The sequence below is a fragment of the Pleurodeles waltl genome, chromosome 10 (assembly GCF_031143425.1).
Source record: "Pleurodeles waltl isolate 20211129_DDA chromosome 10, aPleWal1.hap1.20221129, whole genome shotgun sequence".
Taxonomy (NCBI): Eukaryota; Metazoa; Chordata; class Amphibia; order Caudata; family Salamandridae; genus Pleurodeles; species Pleurodeles waltl.
Genome location: NC_090449.1, coordinates 614,858,663 through 614,884,122, shown reverse-complemented (window position 1 = coordinate 614,884,122; position 25,460 = coordinate 614,858,663). Strand labels below are relative to the sequence as shown.

Sequence of the window (25,460 nt, the reverse complement as noted above, 5' to 3'; positions counted from 1 at the left end):
CTTTTACTAGTATGGATGCCAGGAAAAATCTTGGTGTTAGTGGGAAACTCCATTCTCCAGAGTCCCCTACTCACACAGCCCCTGGAACCACTAAAGGTTGCCAGAAGCCTGACTGTAGGGGGAGACAACTACCAGGATACAGGACTCCAAGAAGATTTTTGAAGTGAGTGGGATACTTAATCCACTTGATTCCCTTTTTCTGACAGCATCCCATCCACACAGAACACTGCACCTTTAAAGGCTGTTAGGAATGCCACTGCATGGGATGCACTCGGGTGCTCTCAGCTGCCCAAGGGCAAAGCTGAGGCTAATGGCAGACCGATCCATGCCTGTCAGAGCTCAGATGAGGCTTGGCTGGGCACCATTTCTTGGCTCTACCACTTGCTCCTTAGTTACATTGTTTTTTCTTTGGTGATTGGTTTCAGGGCAGATATGGGTAAAGGTAAGGTAGCATTCCAACCTAGGGTCATCCACTGTTCTCACAACTGCCTTTTTTAATGCGTTGTGAGGGTAATCAATGCTGAAAATGCAGCCGCGCTATACAAAACAGTGTTGATGGGAATACCGAGAAGGTGGATTCTTTGACTTTTGGTCAATGCTATGATACTTGCTTATGCTCTAACTGATCTCCTCAATTCAGGCAAAAGCCCCATCTGTGTTCTTTCCCTTTATAAGAATGGAAAGAGTTTTGTGGATGCAAAGAAGCAAATGACTGACCAAACGGCCCTTTACAACCACATTTGGAAGATTTATGTTAAGTTTTAATTGAATAGTTGTGTACTCAGCTCAACTTAAATGCCAGTTCACGCCTTTATAAAGTTCCAAATATCACGTTTTTTCAGCCCTTTAGTGTAAAATTCATATCCATACAAACAACCTGTGAAAACAGAAGGTAGCATTCTAATTTGTCGTTTTAGCTTAAGACTTGCATGATTATTGTTATATTCCACCAACTTTCATCATCTTATTTTGCCCTCTCCCCGGACACAGTGTTCCACTGAATGCCCCGGGAGAGTCCATAGGTAAGTCTTACTTCTCATCTAATTCTATGGGGAAGACTGGGGGAATTTTTCCATGCACTCCAAAGTTTCACAGGGATACATGAATGTTACAGACAGTAACAAGTTTTCACAGAGAGTACTGTGGCTTTCTAAGGCAAGAACTCTTTACGGAGCCTGTTGTTTTCTCTCAGGAACAATGCAGAGTAGTGGATCCAGATATAGATAGCAGAGTCCAAAAGAGCCATCATCAGGTCAGCCCTACATCCCCAAGGCTTTTGAGCAGCTATTTCTCATTGAGAACGGGACAATGTGTTTGGGCCAGTGATCAATCGCTAATAATTCAATCTCCATGAATTAAAAGGCTAGTTAGACTATAGGCATTACATGTTCGGGTGAATTCACCTCCTTTGAGACATCTTCTACAGAATGATTGGATTGTCAGACTAGATCTGAATGATGCATACCTGATAGTCCCCATCTTTGGCCACCACCGTCACTTTCTGAAGTTCAGCAGACAGGGCCAGATCTTCATATTCATGTTTTTTTTTTTTTCACTTAGCTTTTCATTAGCGCCTTGGTGTCTAACTAAGCTCCTCAAGCCAGTTGTGGAGTTACTCAGTACTGTAGGTCTCAGGTTAATAATTCATGCAGACAACATTCTTCATATAGATCGGTCGCAAGATCGTCTTCTGGCCCATTTAGTGCTCACAGTAGCCCAACTACTCAGCCTGGGTTTCTCATCAATTGCCAAAAGTCAGATCTAGTTCCCCACCAGTTCATTACCTTTTTGGGGTTTGTGGTTCACTCAGTTTACATGATGCTTCATCGCCCAAGAGAGAACAGAGCTTCACTGGTGGATGGACCGCATGGAGGCCTGTAAGAGCAAGGCGATATTTTTGAATGCACACAGGTCCTTTTCATAGAATCGGACCCCAGTCAGTTTAGGTGTGGTGCTTGAAAAATGCACAGCAATTGTTGGGAACTCATGGGAAGGCCCTTTGTGGGGAAATGCCTTAGAAAGTACAAGGTCTGGTTCTGCATCCTTCTAAGGATGGACAACGCCTCGTGGTCAGAAATATCAACTGTCTTGTGGCACCAAGTCCTGGATGTTGACAGGACTACTCAAAAGCTTTGGAATTTACGCCTGAACAACCAAATCTCAGTGGTAGCGGAATACCTTTCGGGAGCATTAAACATGGTGCAGGATTGGAACTCCAGCTACTGGATGCTGGAGTCGATGGTCTTCCAACGATTGATGGCCAGACGGGGTCCTTGAAAGAGTGACCTCTTTGCCTTATGCCATGACCAGCTGGAGAAGTACTTCAACTGGCAACCAGATCGAGGTGCTATGTTGGTGGATGCCTTCCTTCAATATATGGGGAAAGTGGTACAATTACACCTTTCCCTCTTCACCATGATCACAAGAACAGTTGCCCAAATCAGGAAGCCGGGGGCAGAATTGGTCCTAGTGATTCCCTTGTGGACAGGCCAAGTTTGGTTTCCATTACTTCAGAACCTTCTTGGAATTCTGTGATTTGTTTTTCTGCACAATCCAGATATTTTAAAAGATTGTCACGGACGACCTCGCCATTTGATCGTGCAGGCTGTCTATAAGTCATGCTGTGGAAAATTTCAGGAGCTCTTGATCAAACCTAGACCTTTCAATCCAAGCTGGGGTTCTGTCATAAATGTTCTCACGCTGTAGCTCATCCAAGTGAATTCCTGGCTTCTATTTGGAATGCTGACATAGTAGTGAGCAATATAGTGCTCAGCAGAAGGCAGGACTTCCTTTCTAAGTGGTAGCTTTCACTCGAAAAAGGGTTGCGGCATTAGGAGAGTATTTGAATCTCTGTGAAGGTGGGTGTGACCAGTTGCGGCTTGCTCTAAGCTGAAGTGGCAGGCAGCACTCGCTGCAGGTAGGCACAGGCTCCCAGCCTGCCCTGCGCCAAACCTGACGCTGCTTAGAGCAGCATTAGGATTGGCTGGGAGCACCCAGCCAGGGCACTCCCAGGCAGACTGGGAGCCTGTGCAGGCTCTCTCCAGCCCAACAACTGGGTTGATGGGCTGGCAAGAGCCCTGTGCTCATGTGTGTTTGGCCAGCCCGAGACAGCCAGCCAAACACATGTGCGCTCTGAAGGGGAGTGCTGTGCACTCCCTCTCATTGCTCGTAACCCCAGTGGCACTGTCCCTTTTCCTAAAAAATGATCATAAACACAGTTTATGATCTTTTTGGGGAAAATGTTTGCAGCTGCCAGCGGAGGAGCGGTGCTCCTCCCCCTTATGGAGTAGCCCCCCCTGGGTGTGACCTGTGTCTTGAGTCCCCACCACAATTATTTTATGTTGCGGAAGTGGTCCTGGAACAAAACCCTATTTTTATTCCATTCCAAGGGACTGTAAACCAATGGTTGTCTTGTTAGATGTCATTCCTGCGACAATCAATCTTTTTTGCTGATGGGCTCTGTGAGTACTGGTTTCACATGGTTTTGGCATTTACTTGCAACTCCGTCTTGTGGGACCCAGCAAGTAAACCATGGAACATTCTGTTGTGAGGTATGCTATGGGTATAGTAGCAAAAAAGGTTTTATAGTTATGCTTAATACTATATTGAGAAGGAGTGTGTTTTATTCTGATCTTTATAGTTGTGTTTGAGTCACAGCCTTATATGATTAGAGGTTTTTTAGAAGCTTCTGTGGCAAAGCATTGCTATGATATAGCAAAACAGAAGGTTCTAGTGTCTGCTTCATGTGAAAGCATTTCTCCTTCTGTAGTGAGGTATTGTTTTGGCATGGTGGCTCAGAAGGTGCTTACACCTGTTTTCTGTGAGATTTTGTCTACCTTTAAAGCACTGGATTTTTAGATAGAATGTGCTTTAGGTTCCCAGTACTGGTTATCTAGTTGGAGTTTTATAGTACTAGTAGTACTGGTTTATTGTGACTAAGGGGGTCATTCTGACCTCTGCGGGCGGCGGAAGCCGCCCGCCTGGCGGGAACCGCCAGAAGACCGTACCGCGGTCGGAAGACCGTACCGCGGTCGAAAGACCGCGGCGGTCATTCTGAGTTTCCCGCTGGGCTGGCGGGCGACCGCCAGAAGGCCGCCCGCCAGCCCAGCGGGAAACCCCCTTCCATGAGGATGCCGGCTCCGAATGGAGCCGGCGGAGTGGAAGGGGTGCGACGGGTGCAGTTGCACCCGTTGCGATTTTCAGTGTCTGCTTGGCAGACACTGAAAATCTTGGTGGGGCCCTGTTAGGGGGCCCCTGCAGTGCCCATGCCAGTGGCCCTGCGACACCCGTTACCGCCAGCCAGGTTCTGGTGGTCAAAACCGCCAGAGCCAGGCTGGCGGTAAGGGGGTCGGAATCCCCATGGCGGCGCTGCCTGCAGCGCCGCCATGGAGGATTCCCCAGGGCAGCGGGAAACCTGCGGAACACCGCCGGTTTTCCGTCTCTGACCGCGGCTGTACCGCCGCGGTCAGAATGCCCATGGGAGCACCGCCAGCCTGTTGGCGGTGCTCCCGCGGTCGTTGGCCCTGGCGGTCCATGACCGCCAGGGTCAGAATGACCCCCTAAATCTCCTAGAGAAACTTGTCCGTCCCTCTGGGGGTAATTTTGATTAGGTTAGTCACAATAGAATCATTTTACTGTTAGTAGGGTAATTTATTTATCTTTTCATACTTTACAGAAAGACGCTTGAAGTTCCAATTCACAAGAAACTTTGTTAGCGTTTTCCACAAACCCTAAAAGGTCAGTGTAACCTAAACAACTCATAATTCATAATTAGAGCTTTAATTTTATGGCAAGACCGGAGGCTCTATTATGCATACTTTTCTTACTTTATTTTCAATAGCAGCAGTCAAGAACTACAACTCCCAACAGGACTAGCAACAGGCTAGCCAATGGGAGTAAACAGAATCCAACATTAAACCAATAAGGGAATCCCTCCAAACCATAGAGACTACCCTTGACTGCAAGCAGCCCTCTTTTCTTGCTGCTCGTAGTCAAGATAAGTACTCTTTTATGGTTTTTCCCTTAAGTTTCATACAATTTACAGTGCTTAACTTTGTATATTACTTAGTTTCTAGTTTCATATAGTGGTTATATTCCCAAAGGTGTCCTTCGCTTTGGTTCATTGCTCACACCCCCTCCACCCCCCCACCCTTTTAACCGTTTTTTTCTGCCGCGCACGTTTCAACTGCCGGGCGTTCTAATTAACTGCCTTTCTCGTTCCCTGTCAGCGCGCTGTGTATTTTGCGCGTCTGACCTCGGGAACGGCTCTATTCGGCTGTGCGCAGCTTCGGGGGTCCTTCGTTTCTGCTGAGGCCCGTTTTTGGAGTTCTGTGGCTCCGTCTTCGTTCTTCTTGTCGCGCTGCTCCTGTCTGTTAGCAGCGAAGTGCTGGGGGCGCGGCCTCTGTATTGCTTGAATTCCTGGCCCAGCCCCGCCCTCGGGGAGTGTTTCTTCCCTACGAGGAGCTTGCTCTGTATTCAGTTAACCCCTGCTTGCCCAGTTTTCATACAAACTTCAGTTCTTTCAATTTTTACTGTGTTTCTTCTCGTTTTCGATTATTTTTTACCAATGGATTCTGACAGTTCCCCTACCATGCCTGACATTAATGAGGATGAGGAGATTTTTAAACAAGATTTAAATATGTTTATTCAAACATCAGTGAAACATGCTTTACAAGCATCTATGGATAAAATGTAAAAAAACATTGAAAATACTGTGAAGTCCATGGTGTCCAATTCTCTGGCCCGTTCTGCGGGGGAATGCAGAAAACGCAAATTAACTGCGACTAAACCTGGTAAAGGCACGCAATTGGAAAGTGAGCCTGCCTCACAACAGACTGAGGACTTGATTCCTCCCAGGCCTCCTACGAAGGAGGGGAATATTGCTAAAAAACTTGCGTCTTCTCATTCAAAGTGTAAATTTAAATCAAAACATTTTAACGCGCCAAAAAAGATTGTTGTATCAAAAATATTGGACACAGATGAAGAAGACATGGACGATTTGTCACAATCTGATAATCCTGTTGATCCTTTTCCTCAATCCTCTCCTCCTCCTAAACGTTCCAAACTTTCTGTTAGTGATCCCTCTTCCAGTATTGTTGATTCAGAGGGTGTCCCAATGTTCGATCCGTTCCTGATTCAACACCCTAATTCCACTGAGTGGCTTCCTTTCGATCACGTGGGAGATTACATAGCTTCTCGCTTGCGTTTCCCCTTGGATAATCAAACACGAGCGAAACTTAAATCAGAATGCCCTAGACCTTCTTTGGATTCAAATATAACAGCCACTCCGACTATTGATCAGTCGCTTATAACTTTTTTCACAAAATTCGGCAAGGATCCCCGTAAACGGGTGGACAAGGCCTGGACGACGTGCCAGGACAAAATCCTGGATATAGTGGGACCTCTCGCTAGAATCTTCAACTTAGCCGAATCAGCCAGACTGAAAGATGTTCCGATAGACCCTGCGGACCTCTCTCTTTGGATTGAAAGAGCGTTCTGTTTCTTGGGAAATGCCAATTCGGCAATTATTCATGAGAGACGAAAGGCTCTCTTATTAAAAATGGACTCTAAATGAGCTAATCTTGCCACTTTGGATCCCGGTCTCCAGGCCGATGGTAAACTTTTCGGCGATTCTTTCATTAAAGATCTCAGCCGTTTTGTCTCCACGTTTTCCTCTTTGGACAAAGCCCAACAATCGATAAAAACGTTTTTTAACCAGAGGGTTTTTGCACGGGCCGGTGGAGGTAGGAGCCGCCTTACCGGCCGGGCATACCGAAACCAAGGCTCAAGAGGTTCCTCCAGCTCCTTCAACTCCTACGGACAGGAGTTTAAACCCCAGTTCTACCCACAAAGATCAAGGGGCTTCCGTAACCATGGACACTGCTACAACAGGTCTTCCAATACTCAAGGTAACCCAACATACTGGCCTTCCCGTGGGAGGCCGGTTACGTTTTTTCCTACCAAAGTGGAGGTCAATTTCTTCGGACCCCTGGGTTCTAAGCACCGTTCAGGGTTAATATATATCGAGCTCCTTTCTCCTCCATCCAGTCCCGTCTTCCCCCTCCCCCAAGATTTTCCCTCTCAATGTCCTCTCTCATTTCTTCAGAAATTCAGTCTCTTTTAGACAAAAACGCAATTCAACTTTGCACTCCAGACTCTTCCGGTTTTCTCAGTTCCCTTTTTCTCGTCAACAAAAAGAACAAGAAATTAAGACCGGTAATCAATTTGAAATCGCTCAACCAGTTTGTGGTTTACCGACATTTCAAGATGGAAACCATCATCCATCTCAGAGATATCCTTCTTCAATACGATTGGTTGGTCAGATTGGATATGCAGGATGCTTATCTTACCATTCCTATTCATCCTATTCACAGAAAATGTTTACAGTTCCAATGGAAGTCAAAAACATATCAGTTTTCCTCCCTTCCTCCCTTCCTTTTGGCCTGTCATCAGCTCCCTGGAAATTGTTGAAACCCGTCGTGACCTATCTTCAGTCTCTGGGCATCAGACTTATAATCTACCTCGACGATATCCTTATCATGCATCAGAACATATCTTCCCTGCTGTCTCATCTTCAAACAACATCTACACTCCTTACAGAGCTCGGTTTTCCTATAAATCACGAGAAATCCATGGTTGTCCCTTCTCAACAAATAGAATTCCTAGGTTTTCAAATAGACTCCGTTTTGGCCACTCTTCTCCTCCCTTCTTCCAAGGTTACTTCAATCAAAAGAGAACGATCGCTTACACTCCAAAAAGATCTAATTTCCCTCAGGTCTCTCGCGAGGGTTGTAGGTCTTCTCTCCTCTTCAATTCAGGCCATCTTTCCGGGGCCGCTTTATTATCGTGCTTTACAACGTCTAAAAATCTTGCATCTCCGACGAGGTCTGGCCTTCTCCGACCTCGTGTCTCTAGACGAAGAATCTCAAATGGAACTTCAGTGGTGGATATCCCATTTAGAGGCCTGGAACGGCAAATCCATCTTCCCCTCTGTGCCCGATCTGGTGTTAGAATCAGATGCAAGTCTCACGGGCTGGGGCGCCCGATGTGGTTCGATATCGACTGGCGGTATATGGTCCACAGAGGAGTCAAAATTGCACATAAATTGTTTAGAGCTTCTTTCAGGCTCCTTTGCGATCAAAATCTTTACAAAAAGCAGAGTGCGATGCTCCATCCTTCTTTGTATGGACAACATATCCGCGGTAAGATACATCAATCATCTGGGAGGCACCACGTCCAGACTCCTCGCTCTTCTCGCCAAGAGCCTTTGGGAGTTCTGTCTATCCCACAAATTTTCCCTGCTAGCCGAGTATCTTCCAGGGTCATTGAATTCCACTGCAGATTGGCATTCCCGCCATCTGACAGATTCCAGCTACTGGAAACTACATCAGTCAGTTTTCCAACAACTCGTAACGAAATGGGGTCCTTTTCACATAGATCTCTTTGCGTCGAGACTCAATTCTCAGCTTCCACTCTTCTTCAGATGGCGCCCCAATCCTCTGGCCATTGCTACGGATGCTTTTCTCCAGGATTGGTCCCACACGCTCAATTATGCCTTCCCTCCTTTCATCTCAATCAACAGAGTTCTGAACCAAGTCAGGCGTCAGAAGGCTTCTCTGGTACTGATAGTCCCTTTTTGGCAATCCCAGGTTTGGTTTCCTCCTTTACTTGAGTTGGAAGTAGATTTCCCCATTCTGCTTCCAGTGTTTCCGTTGCTTCTTCTAGACCCTTTCGGTTGTCCACACACACTAATTCTCAACAATTCTTTAACCCTTTCAGCTTGGAAGATATCCGGCTTCCCCAACAGGGCTTCCCTATTTCGACAGAAGCTTCGGAGTTCATTAGTAATGCCTGGGCGCCCGGTACAAGACGGGCTTATAGATCAGCATGGTCTCTTTGGTCAAGCTGGTGTGTGGGAAAATGTGCCAATCCCTTTTCAACGGATCTGAACTTAATTATTAACTTCTTAGCTGCCCAAGCTGGTTCAGGTAAATCCTATTGAACTATCAACCTTTACAGATCTGCTATATCTATGCACCATTCCAATATTGATGGCAGGCCGATCGGGGAACATCCTTTGATTTATCGACTTTTAAAGGGTGTGAAGCTGTCGAAACCTCCGACTGCCAAGTATACCCATATTTGGGATGTTTCTTTAGTCTTAAATTTCTTTCTTTCTTGGCCAGAAATTGTAAGTCTTTCTCTTAAGATGCTCTCTGCCAAACTAAATATGTTGTTGTGTTTGTTTTCTATGAAACGGGTTTCAGATGTTAAATCTCTAGTCGTCTCTGCTCACTAGTTCTTACCTACGGGTGTTCTATTTCATATTTCCAAACGTACCAAAACCAATCTACATTCTGTCTTCTATCCTTTCTTTCCTGACAAACCTAAGCTGTGCGTGGGTCTCTGTTTAAAGGAATATGAAAAAAGAACCTGTAACCTGAGAACGTCCTCTGCTAACCAACTTTTGATTTATTTTCGTAAACCCCACAAACCGGTTTCTTCAGCCACCTTGGCCCGCTGGGTTAAATGGATAATGTCCCTTGCGGGTATAGATATTTCCGTTTTTGGAGCCCATTCTTCTAGGGGAGCAATGGCGTCCAAGGCATTCTCCCTGGGGTCTAGCTTGGAGGACATTCTCAGGTCGGCAGATTGGTCTACCGACAATGTTTTTAGAACCTTTTATTGCATACCTGTTAGAACTGCATCTTCGTTGGTTGTTGACAAGCTTTAAACTTGCATAATAGAGCCTCCGGTCTTGCCATAAAATGTAGATTTTCCTAGTAATTTATGACGGAAAGTCTTAATTTTATTAAAGACACGGAGGCGAATATTATCCCACCACATTTTTCTATTAATATGTATTTCTTCTTTTCCCTCCCAGCGACTCCAGCATTACCTCCGGCTTCGGGATAGTGCCAGTTGCTCCATCTCCTCCATCGTCAAAGGAAATCCTCTGGGTTCTTCTCGCCATTCGCTCCAGGATCTCTACACTTCCTCAACAATTACCTGGTTTACTGCCTGTGTTCAGGACTTCTGCTCTGTTTCTCTCGCTCTAGCAATTATTGGACTCATTTATCCTTTGTTTTATGACTCTGCTTGATATGCTCGCTCAAGAAAAGAGGGCTGCTTGCAGTCAAGGGTAGTCTCTATGGTTTGGAGGGATTCCCTTATTGGTCTAACGTTGGATTCTGTTTACTCCCATTGGCTAGCCTGTTACTCGTCCTGTTGGGAGTTGTAGTCCTTGACTGCTGCTATTGAAAATAAAGTAAGAAAAGTATGCATAATATTTGCCTCCATGTCTTTAATAAAATTAAGACTTTCCGTCATAAATTACTAGGAAAATCTACATTGTATTGAATAGCGGAGTTTAGTGTTGTTATTGCTTCCCTCAGATTCACCTTCAGCAAGCCGAGAGTTATGACTCATTTGCTTCCCTTCCCCCTGCTGTCTTCATTCTCAGTGAATTATTTGAACAATTCAGGGATAGGAATACAGGTTGGATAAGGTGGATTTATCACATACCCGCAAGTGGAACTCCTGAATAATAAGTTACTTCTATGATTCTTAATTGACAGGTTCTCACATGGAGAGCCTCCGTGGACAGCATGAACAAGAAGTACAAGACTGCTTGGAAAAGATGGTCATGTTGGCATGTAGAAAGGGGTCTGGATCACATACGGAGGGACTTGTCTAAACAGTAAATCTTCTCACAGAAGTATCACTATGTGGCATAGACTACATGTCAGTGAAATCCTTCCTCTCAGCTATTTTAGCTGGACACCTGCCCCCAGATTGTGATCTCACACTGGAGCATCCCCTAGAGTGTGTGTTGCTGAGGGGCAGTTGATTATCCAAGCCTCTTGGATCCAAGTATTCGGTCCTCTGAGACATGAATTCAGCTCTCATTCTAAGAGGATTGAGGAAGTTCTTATGTGGAAAGGGGCCTGAAATTGGTGGAAGGACCAGTGCCCTTGCTGCAGGTATAGGTTTAGTGGAGATGTAGCTTTTAGGTCTCGCTCAATAACGAGAATGCTCTTTTGTTGCAAGGCGAATTGTATACAGTAAAGGGCTTGGAGCCTGCCCATTAGTAACTGTTTGTTGGCTTGATTGTCAGTCTTTTTTAGCTGCCTCCTAATTGGTCACCATAATCCTCACATTTCTTCCTTTCTTTTCTCTCCAGTGCATGGCCCAAGAATCAACTGATTTAGTTTAATGTGTGTCCTTTCACTGCTCGTGCTGTGATTAAGGGTACTATTTCCACAATTTATACTGAAGAGCATTTTTTTCTCTACCTTAGGTCTTGTTCTTTGTGACTTTTTCTTGATGCTTTGTTTTACCAACACCTTTACAAGACAAGGGCTATAAAGCAGTCCTTGCCGCTGCATGTGTGCCAGGGGCTCTTGAAACAGCTACCCTACTCTACTGCAGTCCAACCCCAATCTACCCCACTCCACTCCAATCTATTCCAGTCCCTTCAAACCTACCCCACTTCACCCTAATCAACCCCAATCTGCCCCACTCCAATCTACCCTACTCCATGCTACTCTGCCCCACTCCAATTTACCCTGTTTCACCCCACTCGACTACAATCAACCCCACCCCAATCTACCCTACTCCAATCTACCTGACTCTTCCCCAATCTACCAACTCTACCCCACTTCAACCAATTAATAAATCAATCAGCTTTCACCTGTGAAGTTATCGAGGCATTTGCAGGGTTCAGGTGATCAACCAAAGAGTCAAGTCTTCCACGCCTTGTGCAATTTCCACTAGACCCAATCTACCTCACCCCAAAATACATTAGTTCAATCTACCCCACTCCAATTTACCCCAAACCACTGAATTCTACTGCACTCCACTCCAGTCTACCCCACACAACTTCAACCTTCCCTAATCCATCCCAAACTACTCCACTCTACACTACCCCACTCCACTCCAGTCTACCCCAATCTACCCCACTCCAATCTACCCCACTTCACTGAATTCCAATCTACCCCAATCCATGCAATCTACCTCACTCTACTCCAGTTCACCCCAATCTTCCCTATCCTACTCCACACTGCCCCATTCCACTCCAATCTACTCCTCCACCCCAATCTAATCCACCCACTTCACTCTACCCCAATCTCACCCACGCAACCTAACTCAATCTACCCCACTCTATCCTACTCCACTCTACCTCAAACTACAGTACTCCACTCTACCCCAATCTACCCCACTTCACTCCAATGTACTACAGTCTAGTGATTCCATTCCAATTTACTCCACTGCACTTAAATCTACTGCACTCCAATGTCCCTCACTCCAATCTACCCCAGTCAATTCCAGCCTAGCCCACTCCACTCCAAACTACCCCAAACTACCTCAATCTATCCCACTCCACTGTACCTCAAACTACAGCACTGCACTCTACCCCAATCCCAATCTACTCCACTCCAATGTACCCCAGTCCACCAATTCCACTCTAGTTTACCCCACTCCAGTCAAACCTACTGCACTCCAATCAATCTCACTTCAATCTACCCCACTCCACTCCATTCTACTCCACTCCAAACTACCCCAATCTAGCCCACTCAAATCTACCCTACTTAAAACTTCCCAACTACCTGTGAAGATGATAGACGCTGAGGCATTTTTTGCAGAAATCATAGGTATATGAAGATAAACAGCGTACAATAAACACCTCAGCCATGAAGGCTGTCAGCAGGTGAATGGAATGCATCATTTCACAGCGTACCGCATTCTTAAGCTATGTTCTACATTCTACTTCTCACATTCTCATGTTAATACATTGCTAAGACACCACACTATCCCACTCCAATCTACCCCACTCCAAACTACCCCAGTTCACTCCACTCAACCCCACTCCATTCCACCCTAACCTACTCCACTCTACCCCAATCTATCCTATTGAACTCCAATCTACCCCACAGCAATCTACCCCACTCTACCCCCTCCAATCTACTGCACTCCACAACAATCTATCCCAATCAACACCACTTTACCCCAACATACCCCACTCTACCCCATGCTGCTCCACTCCACTCTACCCCGGTCTACCCTACCCCAATATACCCTACCCCCAAACTAGCCACTCTACCCCACTCCACTCAATCAATAAATCATCTATCAGTAGATTTGTAGAGCGCAACTTGTCACCTTTGAGGGTATCCAGGTGTTGGCAGAGTTCAGGTGATTAGCCGAAGAGCCTGTTCTTCAATGCCTTTCGGAATTCCACTCAACCCCAATCTACTCCACCCCAGCATACCACAGTCCAACATAGTTGACTCCAATCAATCCCACTCCAATTCATCCCAACCATTGAACTCTCCCCACTCCATCATAGTCTACCCCAGTCTAAAACACACAACTCCAACCTGCTCCACTCCCACTCCAAACCACCCCACTCCTCTCTCCCCTACTCTACTCCAGTCTACCACAATCTACCCCACTCCAATCTACCGTACTTCACTCAACCCCAAATATACCACTCCACCCCAATCTACCTCAACCCACATCAATCTACTCTATTCCACTCCACTCTGAACTACCTTACTCTACTCCAATCTACCCCACTTCAACCCAGACTATTCCACTCCACCCATTCCACCCCACTCCACTGTACCCCAATCTACCTCATCCCACTCTACCCAAACCTAACTCACACAACATATCCCAATCTATCCCACTCTACTGCACTCCACTTTACCTCAATCTACAGCACTCTACCATAATCCACCCCACTCTACTCCAATGTACCCCAGTGTACAGATTTCATTCCAATTTAGTCCACTCCACTAAAATATACCCCATTATACTCCAAACTACCCCAATCTAACCCACTCAAATCTATCCCTCTCAAATCTACCCCATCCCACCCCACCCCAATCTATCCCACTCCGGTCCACTGTAACGTACTGCACTTTACTCCAGTCTAACCCAATCTACCTAACTCCACTTCAACTACCCCAATCTACCCCACTCCAATCTACCCTACCGCACTTTACCCGAATCTATGTTAATTTGTTCCACTCTACCTAATCGACCCCAATCTACCCCACTCCAAACTACCCCACTCCACTCTACTACACCTCACTCCACTTCACCCCAAACAACCTCACTCTACCCCACTTAACTCCAATCTACCTCACTCCAGTCTACCCTGCTCTACCCACAACAATCTACCCCAAACTACCCGACTCCAATCAACCTCACTTTACCCCAACCTATCCCACCCAATTGACCGCACTCTGCACCACTTCACTCTACCTCGATCTACCCCACCCTAATCTACCCCAATCGACCCACTCTACCCAACTCCTATCTACCCTACTACGCTCTACCCCATTCAACCCCATTCCACTGTACCCCAATCTACTCCACTCAAATCTACCCCAATATTACCTACTTCAATCCACCAGACTCTAATCTACCCCACTTAACTGCACTACAGTCTTTCCCAGTCTATCCCACTCCACCCTACTCCAACTACCTCACTCAGCTTTATACATTGTACCACAATCTACCCCAGTGCAATCTACCCTACCACAGCCTACCCTTCTTCACACCAATCCAACTTACCCCGCTCCACTCTACCCAACTTTAATCTACCCCACTCCAATGTACATCAATTGACCACACTGCAATCTACCCCACTCCACTACAATCTATCTCCATCTACCCCATCCAATCTACCTCACTCTATCCCAATCCATCCCACTCCAATCTATCCCACTCTACCCCAAACTACCTCACCCAACTCCACTCTACCCCACTCCACTCTAACCCAAACTACCCCATTCCACTCTATCCCAATCTAACCAACCCAATCTACCCCACTCGACCCACTGGGCTATTCCCCAATCTACCACACTCCACTCCACCCCAATCCATACATTCCACATTCCCCAATATATCCCACTGCAATCTACTCATATCTACCCCAAATCAAATCCATCCCATTTGACTTCACTCCAATCTACCCCAACAAACTCCAATGGAATCAAGCCCAATATACCCCAGTCTACCCCACTCCACTCAACCCCAATCTACCCCTCCCCAATCTACCCAATTCTACCCCATTCCACTGTACCCCAATCTACCACCCTCAATCTACCATAATGTATCCCACTCCAACATACCACAATCTACTCCACCCCAATCTACAGCACTCCACTCCAATCTACTGCAATCTACTCCCCTCCAAACTACCGCAATCTACCCCACTCTAATGTACCCCAGTCTACCCTGATCATCCCCATTCCACTCTATCCCAATCTACCCCACTCCACTCTACTTCAATCTAACCCAATCTACCCCACTCGACTCTAGTCTACCCAACACCACTGCAAACTAACTCAATCTACCACACTCCAATCTAGCCCACTCCACCCCAATCTATCTATCCACTCCACTCTGCCCCAACCCACTTCACTCTACCCCAATCTACCTCAATCCACCCCAGTCTACCCCACTCCAAATTGCCCTACCCCACTCCACCCTAATCTACCCCACTCTACCTCACTGAACTCCAATCGTCCCCATTCCTCTCTGATCCACCCCACTCCAATCTACCTCACTGTACTCCACAAAAATCTACCCCACATAAATCTACCCCACTCTTCTCCAACCGACCCCACCACAATTGACCCGAATCTACCATACGCCACTCTACCCACTCCAATTTACCTCAATCTACCCACTCTACTCCACTCCAGTTTAGCCCACTCCTCTCTAGTCCACTCTACTCCACTCAACACTTTCCTAATCTACCTCACTCCATTCTATTCCAATCTAACCCAGTCCACTCTACCCCAGTCTATCCAAATTTACTTGACTCTATGTCACTCCACTCTACCCGAATCTACCCTACTCCATTCTACACCAATATACCCCACTCCAATTTACCCCCTTTAATCCACCCCTCCACAAAAATCTACCCCAATTTATCCCACTCTGAACAATCTACCCTACTCCAATTGACATCACTCTCCCCAGTCTAATCTACCCCACTCCACTTTTCCCCAGTCTACCCCAAACTACCCCAATCCAACCCACCCCAATCTACACACTCCACTCCACTGCAATCTAACCCAATCTACCACACCGTAGTCCACTCTATCCCACTCCACTCTACCCCAAGCTACCCCACAGCTCCCCACTCACCTCTACCCCACTGTACCCTAATTTACCCCACTCCAATCTACCACAATCTAAAACTCCAATGTACCCTACTCCAGCTCACCCCACTCCAATCCACCCTAACCTACCTGACTCCAATTTACCCCAATCCACCCCTCTCCATTCTACTCCACTCTGACCCACATCAACCTACATCACTCCAGCCTACTATACTCCACCCTAATCTACCCCAATCCACTGTACCCCAATTTACTGCACTCAATTTTACCCATATCTACCCAAACCTACCCCCCACTCTACTCTACACCAATCTACCATACTCAACCCTACCCAATCTACTCCACTCCACTCTACCCCAATCTACCTCACTCCAATCTACATCTCTCCTATTTAGCCCAATGTACCTCACTCCAACCCATGTTAATTGACCCCACTCCAATCTACCCCACTCCACTACTTTCTACCCCAATCTACCCATACAAACCTACCTCGCTCTACCACATCAACTCTACCCCAGTCTAATCTTCGCACTCCAATCTACTCCATTACAATCTATCCAAACAAACTGCACTCCAATCTACCCCACCCTACCCCACTCCACTCTTCCCCAATCTACTCCACTGCCCTGTACTCCAACCTACCGCACTCCACTCTACCCCAATGTAATATTCCCATTCTAATCTACACCACTACAATCTACCTATATCTATCCCACTACATCTACCCCACTCTATTCCAGTCTACCCCTCTCCACTCTTCCCCAATCTACCTCACTCATCTCTACTCCAATCTATCCCACTCCACTCCACCCCAATCTACCCCAGCCCCACAATACCCCAATTTACCCCACTCTACCTCACTTCACTTCACCCCACTTCACTCTTCTCCAATCTACCCCAATTGACTACACTCTGATATGCCCCACGCCACTACAGTCTAACCCATTCCAGTGTACCACACTGTACCACAATCTACCCCACTCTAATCTGCATCATTCTACCCCACTACAATCTACCCCACTCTACTCTACCCCAGTACATTCCACTCCACCCCACTCAAATCTACCAGACATTACCCCAATCTACCCCAATCAAATCTACCATGTCTACCCACTCTGCCCCACTCCACTCTACCTTCAATCTACCCCACTCCACTGTGTCCCACTCCGCCCTACTCCACTCTACCCCACTCTACCTCATAGTACCCCTCTCCAGTCTACCCCAATCTACCCAATTCACCCTACTCTAATTTACCCCAAACCATTTCACCCACCACACCCTACCCCACTAACTTTTAGCCATGCTGAACAGCAGCTGCACTAGTGTACAACATGGCTAAATCACCTTGCCAAAGCCAATAGCTCTCACATCGGCGAAATCTATTGGATTTGCCAGTGCTTGTTTTTTTCTCCTCTATTAACGGTTGTGTAAAAAAAAAAAAAGGGAGAAAGTAGTTTAGCTTTGTTAAGGCTGTTGAATGTCAGAACGTTTTCCTATTACATCTGATTTCCTGTAGGCAGCGGCTACGTTTATGGTGACGAGAGCGGCATAGAGTTTGAGTTTGAGTTGCTGCTTGTTTCTGCAGGTCCATTTGGGCTCTTGGTGGGATGCCCGATGTTGTGCCTATAACGTTTTCATTTCTTTGTGGGCTAGATGAACCTCGGGAGTGGAGGTGTTTGTGAGGGCCCAACGGGATTTGCAATGTATGTGTGTGTGGAGGTTGTACGCTGGATTTATGGAGGTGCTTTTAATTCCACTTTTGCCAGTAGGTTTAAATACATTCTTATTCCTCAAATAGTGAACAGGTACAACATGTATGGAAGGAATGCAAGATTCCTGTTTATTTGAAATAAGCATTTTATGCTGCTACCAATAGCTACCTATTATATGTACTACATACACAAGCTTGCAAACATTTTTTAACGATCAGCATAGCCACTCCTTGTTTTGTATTTGGTCAACGAGGGCTCCCAGTTTTGGCTGAACGGGCACAGGAAGGAAGATAAAATAAATCTTCTGAGAAAGCCACAATTTGATTGAGGGGTGAAGCCAGACTTAGTATGTGGTTAAAAACGCTTGGTTTCAAAGTCAGCTGTGATTACACTAACCGCACTTCCTGGAGTGACTCACCCCTGAGACAAACCTCTATTCTGACTTTCAGCTGTATTTTCCTTTTTCTTTGAAAGACAGCGCGTGTAGCATGCTTCATTTCAGTCTCCACATAACAGGAACGTAGATGATTAAAAGTTGAGCACAGTGTAAGGAAATAGCACATATTGTGATAAGACTGTACTGTTACAGGAAAGCAGTTTTCCTTCCAGTCCGATTCAACACAATGTGGACACTTTCCAACAGTACGATGGCGAGAGACCAGCCAATGCGTCTTCAAAGGTGAACGAGTGCCAAGAAGCTGGCAATGTAATTGTTTGTAACATAGTTGCGTGACTGCCAACGTTCCGAAGTTAAAAAAAAACTCGTCCTTTTGAAAAGGGTTCAGGTACGTGCCAGCCCTCTGTGTTATGAAGGTAGCGCTATAGTTTTTTTCTGCCAGAAATGCGTTTCCCTTTTCATCACGTGATAGTTTTGGCTACTAGTGTATGAACAACATTCTGTCAATGCTAGTTAATAAGAGATTGGGTTGCCATTTCTCTTGACATTTGAACAACAGTAACCAGTTTCTGTCAAATGTTACCATTTTGTCTACACAGTGCTAAGGGATCTTTATAACTAAGACACTATTGTCACTACTTATTGGCATTTCCACTTTGCTAGATAAGTGAGGCTACAAACCGTAGGAGGATTTAAAAAATAGACATTAGAAGTGACACTCCTGCTCCACTTTTCCTTTGCTAAATGACGGCCACTGACTGGGCAACTATGCTTCTCATCTCTATTGATTTATAATCTCATAACCAATGCCAACCAGCACTTTTTTGTGGGGTCATTTTCTATTTTTGAAGGGCATGTGCCCTTAATTTACAGCGAACTGGCCCCTTTTCCAAGGACTGGGGTTAACAGGGACTTGGGAATTAACAGCAGTCTGGTCCTTTGACAAGATAACCCCATGACAGCCTCTGAGACTGGCTCATAGAGAGATGGTTTCCTGTTTATAAGCCAGTATAATAGCTAAATTGGTTAACACTGCCACAGCAACAATCTGTGTACAATTTAGATTTACTCCTCACATAATTTAATCCACTATGACCAGAGCTTAATTTGTGAAAGAAAGAGCGCTGGGTGCCTGAAGCACTGCTCAGAAGCCCGTGGCAAGTGAAATAAAAAGGTCACTGAATACCAAGTCCGGTAGTCTTAAGTCCATCTTATGCTGCCTCAATTAAAGAAACACAGAAAACTGTCGAGTTTATTAGGCAAATGTTTATACATCAATTCAAGGGGACATGGAGCTGTCTGCTGTATACCCAATTTGAGGAACTTCCATTTGATCTTTTATTCATGAAAACCACAAAAGACGTGAAAATGCACCCCCAACCATGATACAGAAATAATACTTACTTCATCATTATAATCAGATACACTATGTGATGCCGATCAGAAGGCACAGCAATTACACAATCATCAAAACATCCAGCCAATCAAAATTAAATGAGAATTTGTGATAGAAGAGTGATAGAAGATGTTTACGGGTGTGAAAATTGCATGCCCAATATTGGGGACATTCCCAATGTGCAAATACACTGATTCTGCACAATTAATACCCAATCAAAATGCAGGTGATTAGGCCTTTGACTATATACTATCCACGTGAGACTCTCTTTTATGGAAGCCTTGTATTACAAGCTGCTCAGCTGAGTACATTTAATTTTTCTGAGGGCATGCAACATTTGGGGATGTCTTGCAGGCATTGTCATCATTGAATATCACAAAAACATGAACAAGACAAGATGGGTGAAACATAAAATAAAACACACTTCCACAGTGCTTCTTTAATCCGCTACCAGACACTCCTTCGCCCCTTAATCAGACTCTCGCAGGCTCCTGCTTTCTCTGTTTGTGATTTTTTTCTTTCTCTTCTTCCGTCTTTCTGTGTTTCGTCTTCACTTGTACTCAATACGTCTAATGCAGCCAATTAAGTGATAGCCTCCAAAAATATGTGCCAGTGGATCTCACGAACAATCACTGTCTCAAATTAAGCTCTGAGTATGACACATAATTTGTTCGCCCATTTCTGCGTAGTTCTAGTGACCCTGCATATATAATAGAGGGGGAAATCCACCCCGAATGTGCCCTGATTCCCACATAATGTTACCTATAGAAAGAAAATCACAGACTAAGACAGGTATAAAAAAACTCTTGAACTAGGGGTACTTTATAAAAGTAACTTGAGAAACATAAAACCAACCGGCAGTATCTATAATAGATGCAGATACTGAAATTGAGAACATTCCATGGTAAGAAAAAATAATAACAAATAAGTAAAAGCTAACATCCATGTTAGGTTTCGTGGAAAAATATTCTGAAGCGGACCATTTAAGGTACTGAAAGTAAAAGGAACTTATCACACAAGTAAAGATTGGACCAACACGAGTGCTACCTATATGCATTACTTAATTGATTCACGTTTTCAAAGCCCCTACGAGGTGTGTCCTGCTCTTGTGAGAACTTCGAGCAAGACGAAGGGCTACAATATTTCTCACTCTGGGCCGAAACCATCCGTCCCCACTTTTCATTTTTCGCTCCCTCCTAAAAGCCCAGCCCCTGGTAACCAGCCCGTCCAGGAGCGCTGACTAACAATCCCTTCCACCAATCCCCGCTCAGGCTTCCCCTTCACTCCCACCCACACAACCCTCGCACGCCCCCCTTCAGGCCTCCTCTCTTTGTATCCAACATCCGGGTTTCCTGGCTGGCTGCGCTCGACGACTCTCCCCTTGGAAGCCATTTTGGACTCGGTTCAGTTTTCTTTTTTTTTTTTTTTGGGGTACACGGCTAGTACGGAGGGGAGACTCACGGACACCCCATCGGTTGATCCCTGCCACTCTTATCCGGGATCCCAGACGCGGCGCTGGAACTCTTTTTTTGTCTAGTATTCGCAGCAACGCGTTTGTTCCTCCGCGACTGCCGGTTCCTCTTCTCCAGGGCTGGCAGCGGTTGGGAAAGTTTGCTCCGCTGTTGTTGTAGCCATGAGTCGGGTCCCAGGGTGGCTCTAGAGGCTACAGCGTGGATACGGGGCCCTGCTGCGGCGCAGTGATTCACACACAGCCGGACTCGTTCCCGCATGTCCCCTCTCCACCCCCCGGCGAGGCTGACCACCGTGCTGCCAGCGCCGGGACCTTGTTTGGATCCACCGTCTGCTCTGCTCTCCAGGATACGCTGTCGCCTTTCTGTGAAGGAATTGCTATCCAAAGCAGATTGTTTGCGAATCTGCTTTATTTTTTTATGGTTGACCAGTTATAAAACAGGAATATAATGGCTCGTTGGCTGACTTTTGCACTTCTGATTGGCACGATTGGTGCAGGTAAGGAGTCTCTATCTAGACCTTTATAAATATTATTCCCCGATTTTTTTTCTTATTTTTATCTTTATTAGTTGCATTTCAGGCCATTCTACAAATGATATTGTTGTGATTGGTGTGTGGCTTCTCCCCATGAACTTTGAAATTAGGCTGTTAGTTTACGAACTTGTAAGTGCTGTTTTTATTACTTTATCATTTAAATGTCGCATTGTCTAATTATAGCGTTCTCATGTGATCCCAACTAAAGTTTAATATATGGGCTGCCTTAGCTGACCTTCCCTTAAGAAGAATTGCGCCAATGGTTGGTTGTTTGATTTGTTCCACGCTATGTGTTCCTGCGCTGCCTTTCCAAAGCGGTGTAATATTTGGCTTCTTGTTATTGCATTTTTCCACCCCCACTGAAAGCCTGCGTGCCTTGTTTATTTATAGTTTTACATTGAATTTTCGCTGGCCTTGCTTGTAAATACTATTTTGGTGGATACAACCATGCCGTCGAATGGCCGGGGAGAGGCTCCCTCTGTTAATCAACAAGCAGCCAAGGAAGTGGTGGTAAATGATGCGTGGAAGCAATTTGGAGCAGCTCTTCTGAGGGGACCCCCCCCCCCCCCGCATGTAGTCCCGGCTGTGGCAGCCAGAAGTAGAAAACCTCTCTCAGTGAGAGAAAGATGGGGAGGGGGTCTCTTAACAGCTGTCGCCACATGGAACACCACGCAGAGTGTCTGGTGTTATCTTGGGGGTCGTGAGAGGGTGGAGGTGGCAGGTCTGAAACGTGGTAAACACGTGTACGTTTTGGAAGAACCCCGCCTGAGTAGACACACATTGTCTGTGCGACTACTCTGGTGTGGAGCAAAAAAATATATAATAATAAAATGCAGGTAGGTTCTATCGCAGTGTGTACCAAGGCGACAAGTACAGGGTTGTAGCTTTAGAGACCACTCAACCGAAATTGTCCATGAAAAGGAAGCGCTTTCTCAGGACAGAACGCACGAAACTGTTGTTAACTCCTAACTCCTTCCGCACCCCTCCCTTTATAACACTCCTCGAAGGACATGGTCCACTGCATAACTATCTTCCCGAGTGCAATTTAGGTAACTACTAGCTAACTATTTACCGTCCAACTACTACCTTATCCTCTCTTTTTAAAGTCATTGTTGTGCAGCTTTGTTGGCATGTAATGATGGGAAATTTGGCGTTTGCTTTCCCAACGTCCCGTGCAGATCATAGAAACATCACCCCCCCCCCCTCCCCCCCACCCCCACAAAGCAGTTTTCTGGAGGTGTTTGTGGTGTCTCAAGGCACAGTGTGCTTCAAGCACGGAAAACTGCCCCTCCCTCACCCCCTGGTTCTCAATATGTGTACGAAAGCACTGTTTCCCACCTAACCATCTCTGTTCAGGTGGCACTTCAGCACGAGGAGGACTCCTTCCTTGTCAGAAAATATAGCCAGTGAAATGGTGTAACATGTAGCTCTTTGGAGAAATTGCAGGCGGGTGGCTAAGGGAGTATTATAGGGAGAATGATTGATCACGAGGGAAAGACTATTGATTTTCAACTGGAAAGTAGGGTTCTTTACAACAAAATTATGGTACAAAGGCCCAAAGAAGTGTAATCCTTGAAGGAGGGCTGTGTTTCATTTGCTCCGTTAGGTAAGGTGCAGGACTTTTGTTGGTGTCGGGGTGACCGGAAAGTGATCCGTGGTCACAGAAGTTCTTTAGATGGTGTTTCTTTTACCTTGAACTAGTTCTAATGTGTTGTGAAACTTCAAAACTTGGAGCACTGTGGATTTTAGTCAAGACCTGTGGTACTCTGGCAGTGGAGGGGGGGGGGGGGGGCGTTTGTGAAGCTATGATCTTCTTAAGAGGAAAAAAAAATTGCAGCCTGCGTTCTTAGTGGTCATTTGAGGCCCTGTCTATAGATGACAGCTGAGCATATGTTCAGAGGTTTACATGCCGCTGTTAGACAATGACTGTATACTCCAGTCCACAAATCTGGTCAGTGATAAAAGGGGTGATGGGGGGCTGCATGTGGTTTAGCTCGTCGATGACGTAGGTGCCTCGTCCATCTCCCATTGCCTATGTTGGAATTCTTCTGCGCATTTACTCCTATGGTGAGCTCTCCAAGACCGGTCAGACTATCAAGATCATAATCTTGCACCCTTTCAACAAAATCCTCCTAACTGGGATGCCTTTGGTGTTTACCAGGCTGCATTCCTCTGCCCTGAGGTCTTGCTGACTACCACTAAACGGGTACCATAAACATGACTGGCGTGCATTATGTTTTAACAGCGAATAGCTGGATTTCCTGCCAAATCTTATCTTTCTTGTGAGGTGGATATCGTTAGCGGCTTCCCACACAGACCACGGAATGCAGTGAGGGGTAGTAGTTTTATATCGCAATAAAACTTTGTGGGAAATTGTAAGCAGAAAAAATGGTTGAGTTATAAGGACCTGGGTTGCCCTACTGTATAGGAGAGACACGCAACTCAGACTGTGTATTATAGACCATAATACCTCATCAGATTCCAGGAGACATTCACAAAGCAGTAAACAACAGGCAGCCCTCCCCAAAAAGAAGTATTTCAAGGAAGATAACCTAGTTCGCATGCAGGTTAGTGGGGGTTAGCAACACAAAAGAATGATGGACGGAGTGCTGAACAATGCAAACACTCACCCCCCCCCCCCCCCAGTCACAGATCTGGATTTAATCCATCCTTCTTTTGCTCACCATGCCACCCCAGTTTGGACCCAGCCATATGCAAATCAGTCTTGACCTTGTTCCTCGTGGGAACAGTCCAGCCCGAACAGGCAAGCCAGGTCCTCCCTGGACTGGAAACAAGCATCCTGGGACCGGTTTCAGGGTTTCACCCCTCATCGGGGTTAGACCTACTCTTTTGCCACTGGTAAACCACACAGCCCACTTCCCAGCAGTAAAACCGAGGTGATGTTACAACATGTTTGGGCATACGACTTTATACGCCAACCCACAGTGAAAGGTGTTGGCCAGGTGTGTTTTTGTTTTAATTCCCAAAGCTGTTTATTCGGTTAGCTTTATTCATGTGGGCGCCTGTCTTTCTCCTTTAGGCTTGGCAAATAAGACCCGCAGACTGTGCTGAACTCACTACAGCTTTGTAAGTAGTGCTCTCATTGATGGCGGAGAAGTGCGCTCCCATGTGTGCTTTGACTGTCGTGCTCCCGTGGGCTCGTCTATTTTTACGAGATGAGTCATTTTACTCGATTTAGAACAGAGCCAGACAACTAAAAAAAGAGCTCGTAAAAATTACGTTTCTTGCTACAAATCACATTTATCCCTGTCGGAGGAAGCGTGCATTGTCTCCACCCAGTGGGATTGTGCTGGGAATAACTGAAATAACCCCTACGCCTTGAATGCACCGGCTGCCAGTTCTGCCTGATATTGGTTGTAAGAAAACATGGGCGTTGGGGCGCATGTGTGTACATTGAGTAGTGGTACAGACATCAAGGGTGGCTTTTGTAGTGTATTGTAAAAACAAAGCGGGTTTCCACCCAGTGTCATCCGTGTGGAAGAATTTAGCTGAGAGTCGGGCAGGTGTTGTCATTTCATGGCGGGGCCTTGGAAATGCTTTTCACAGCATTGGATCTCAAAGCTCCATAGCTTTGTTGTGCAGCCACCAGCAGTCACCTACTCTGGCTGCCCATGGTCGCCTTTTGCATGGGAGGGGCGGAGTGGTCGAGCCCGTGCACGGGATTGGCAAACAGTAATTCTTTTTCATCTCACGCAATAGGAAACAATAACAAAATCTCGTGCTCATTTACATCCCTGACGCAACTTCTTACAGTAGCGCCAGAAATAGGGATGCACCCATTACCGTAA

General features: G+C 46.0%; 1 protein-coding gene across 2 annotated transcripts in view; it reads left to right on the top strand.

Annotated features, from left to right (window-relative positions):
* Positions 1 to 20,976: 20,976 nt before the first annotated feature.
* ACVR2B (activin A receptor type 2B) overlaps positions 20,977 to 25,460 on the top strand; it is a 384,657-nt gene continuing 380,173 nt past the window's right edge. Inside the window, exon 1 of one of the 2 annotated variants that reach the window (XM_069211087.1) lies at positions 20,977 to 21,615. In XM_069211087.1, coding sequence (XP_069067188.1) covers positions 21,567 to 21,615 — 49 coding nt within the window. In that variant the 5' untranslated portion in view covers positions 20,977 to 21,566. The remainder of the gene's footprint in view (positions 21,616 to 25,460) is intronic. The other variant, XM_069211088.1, reaches the window with a different exon arrangement.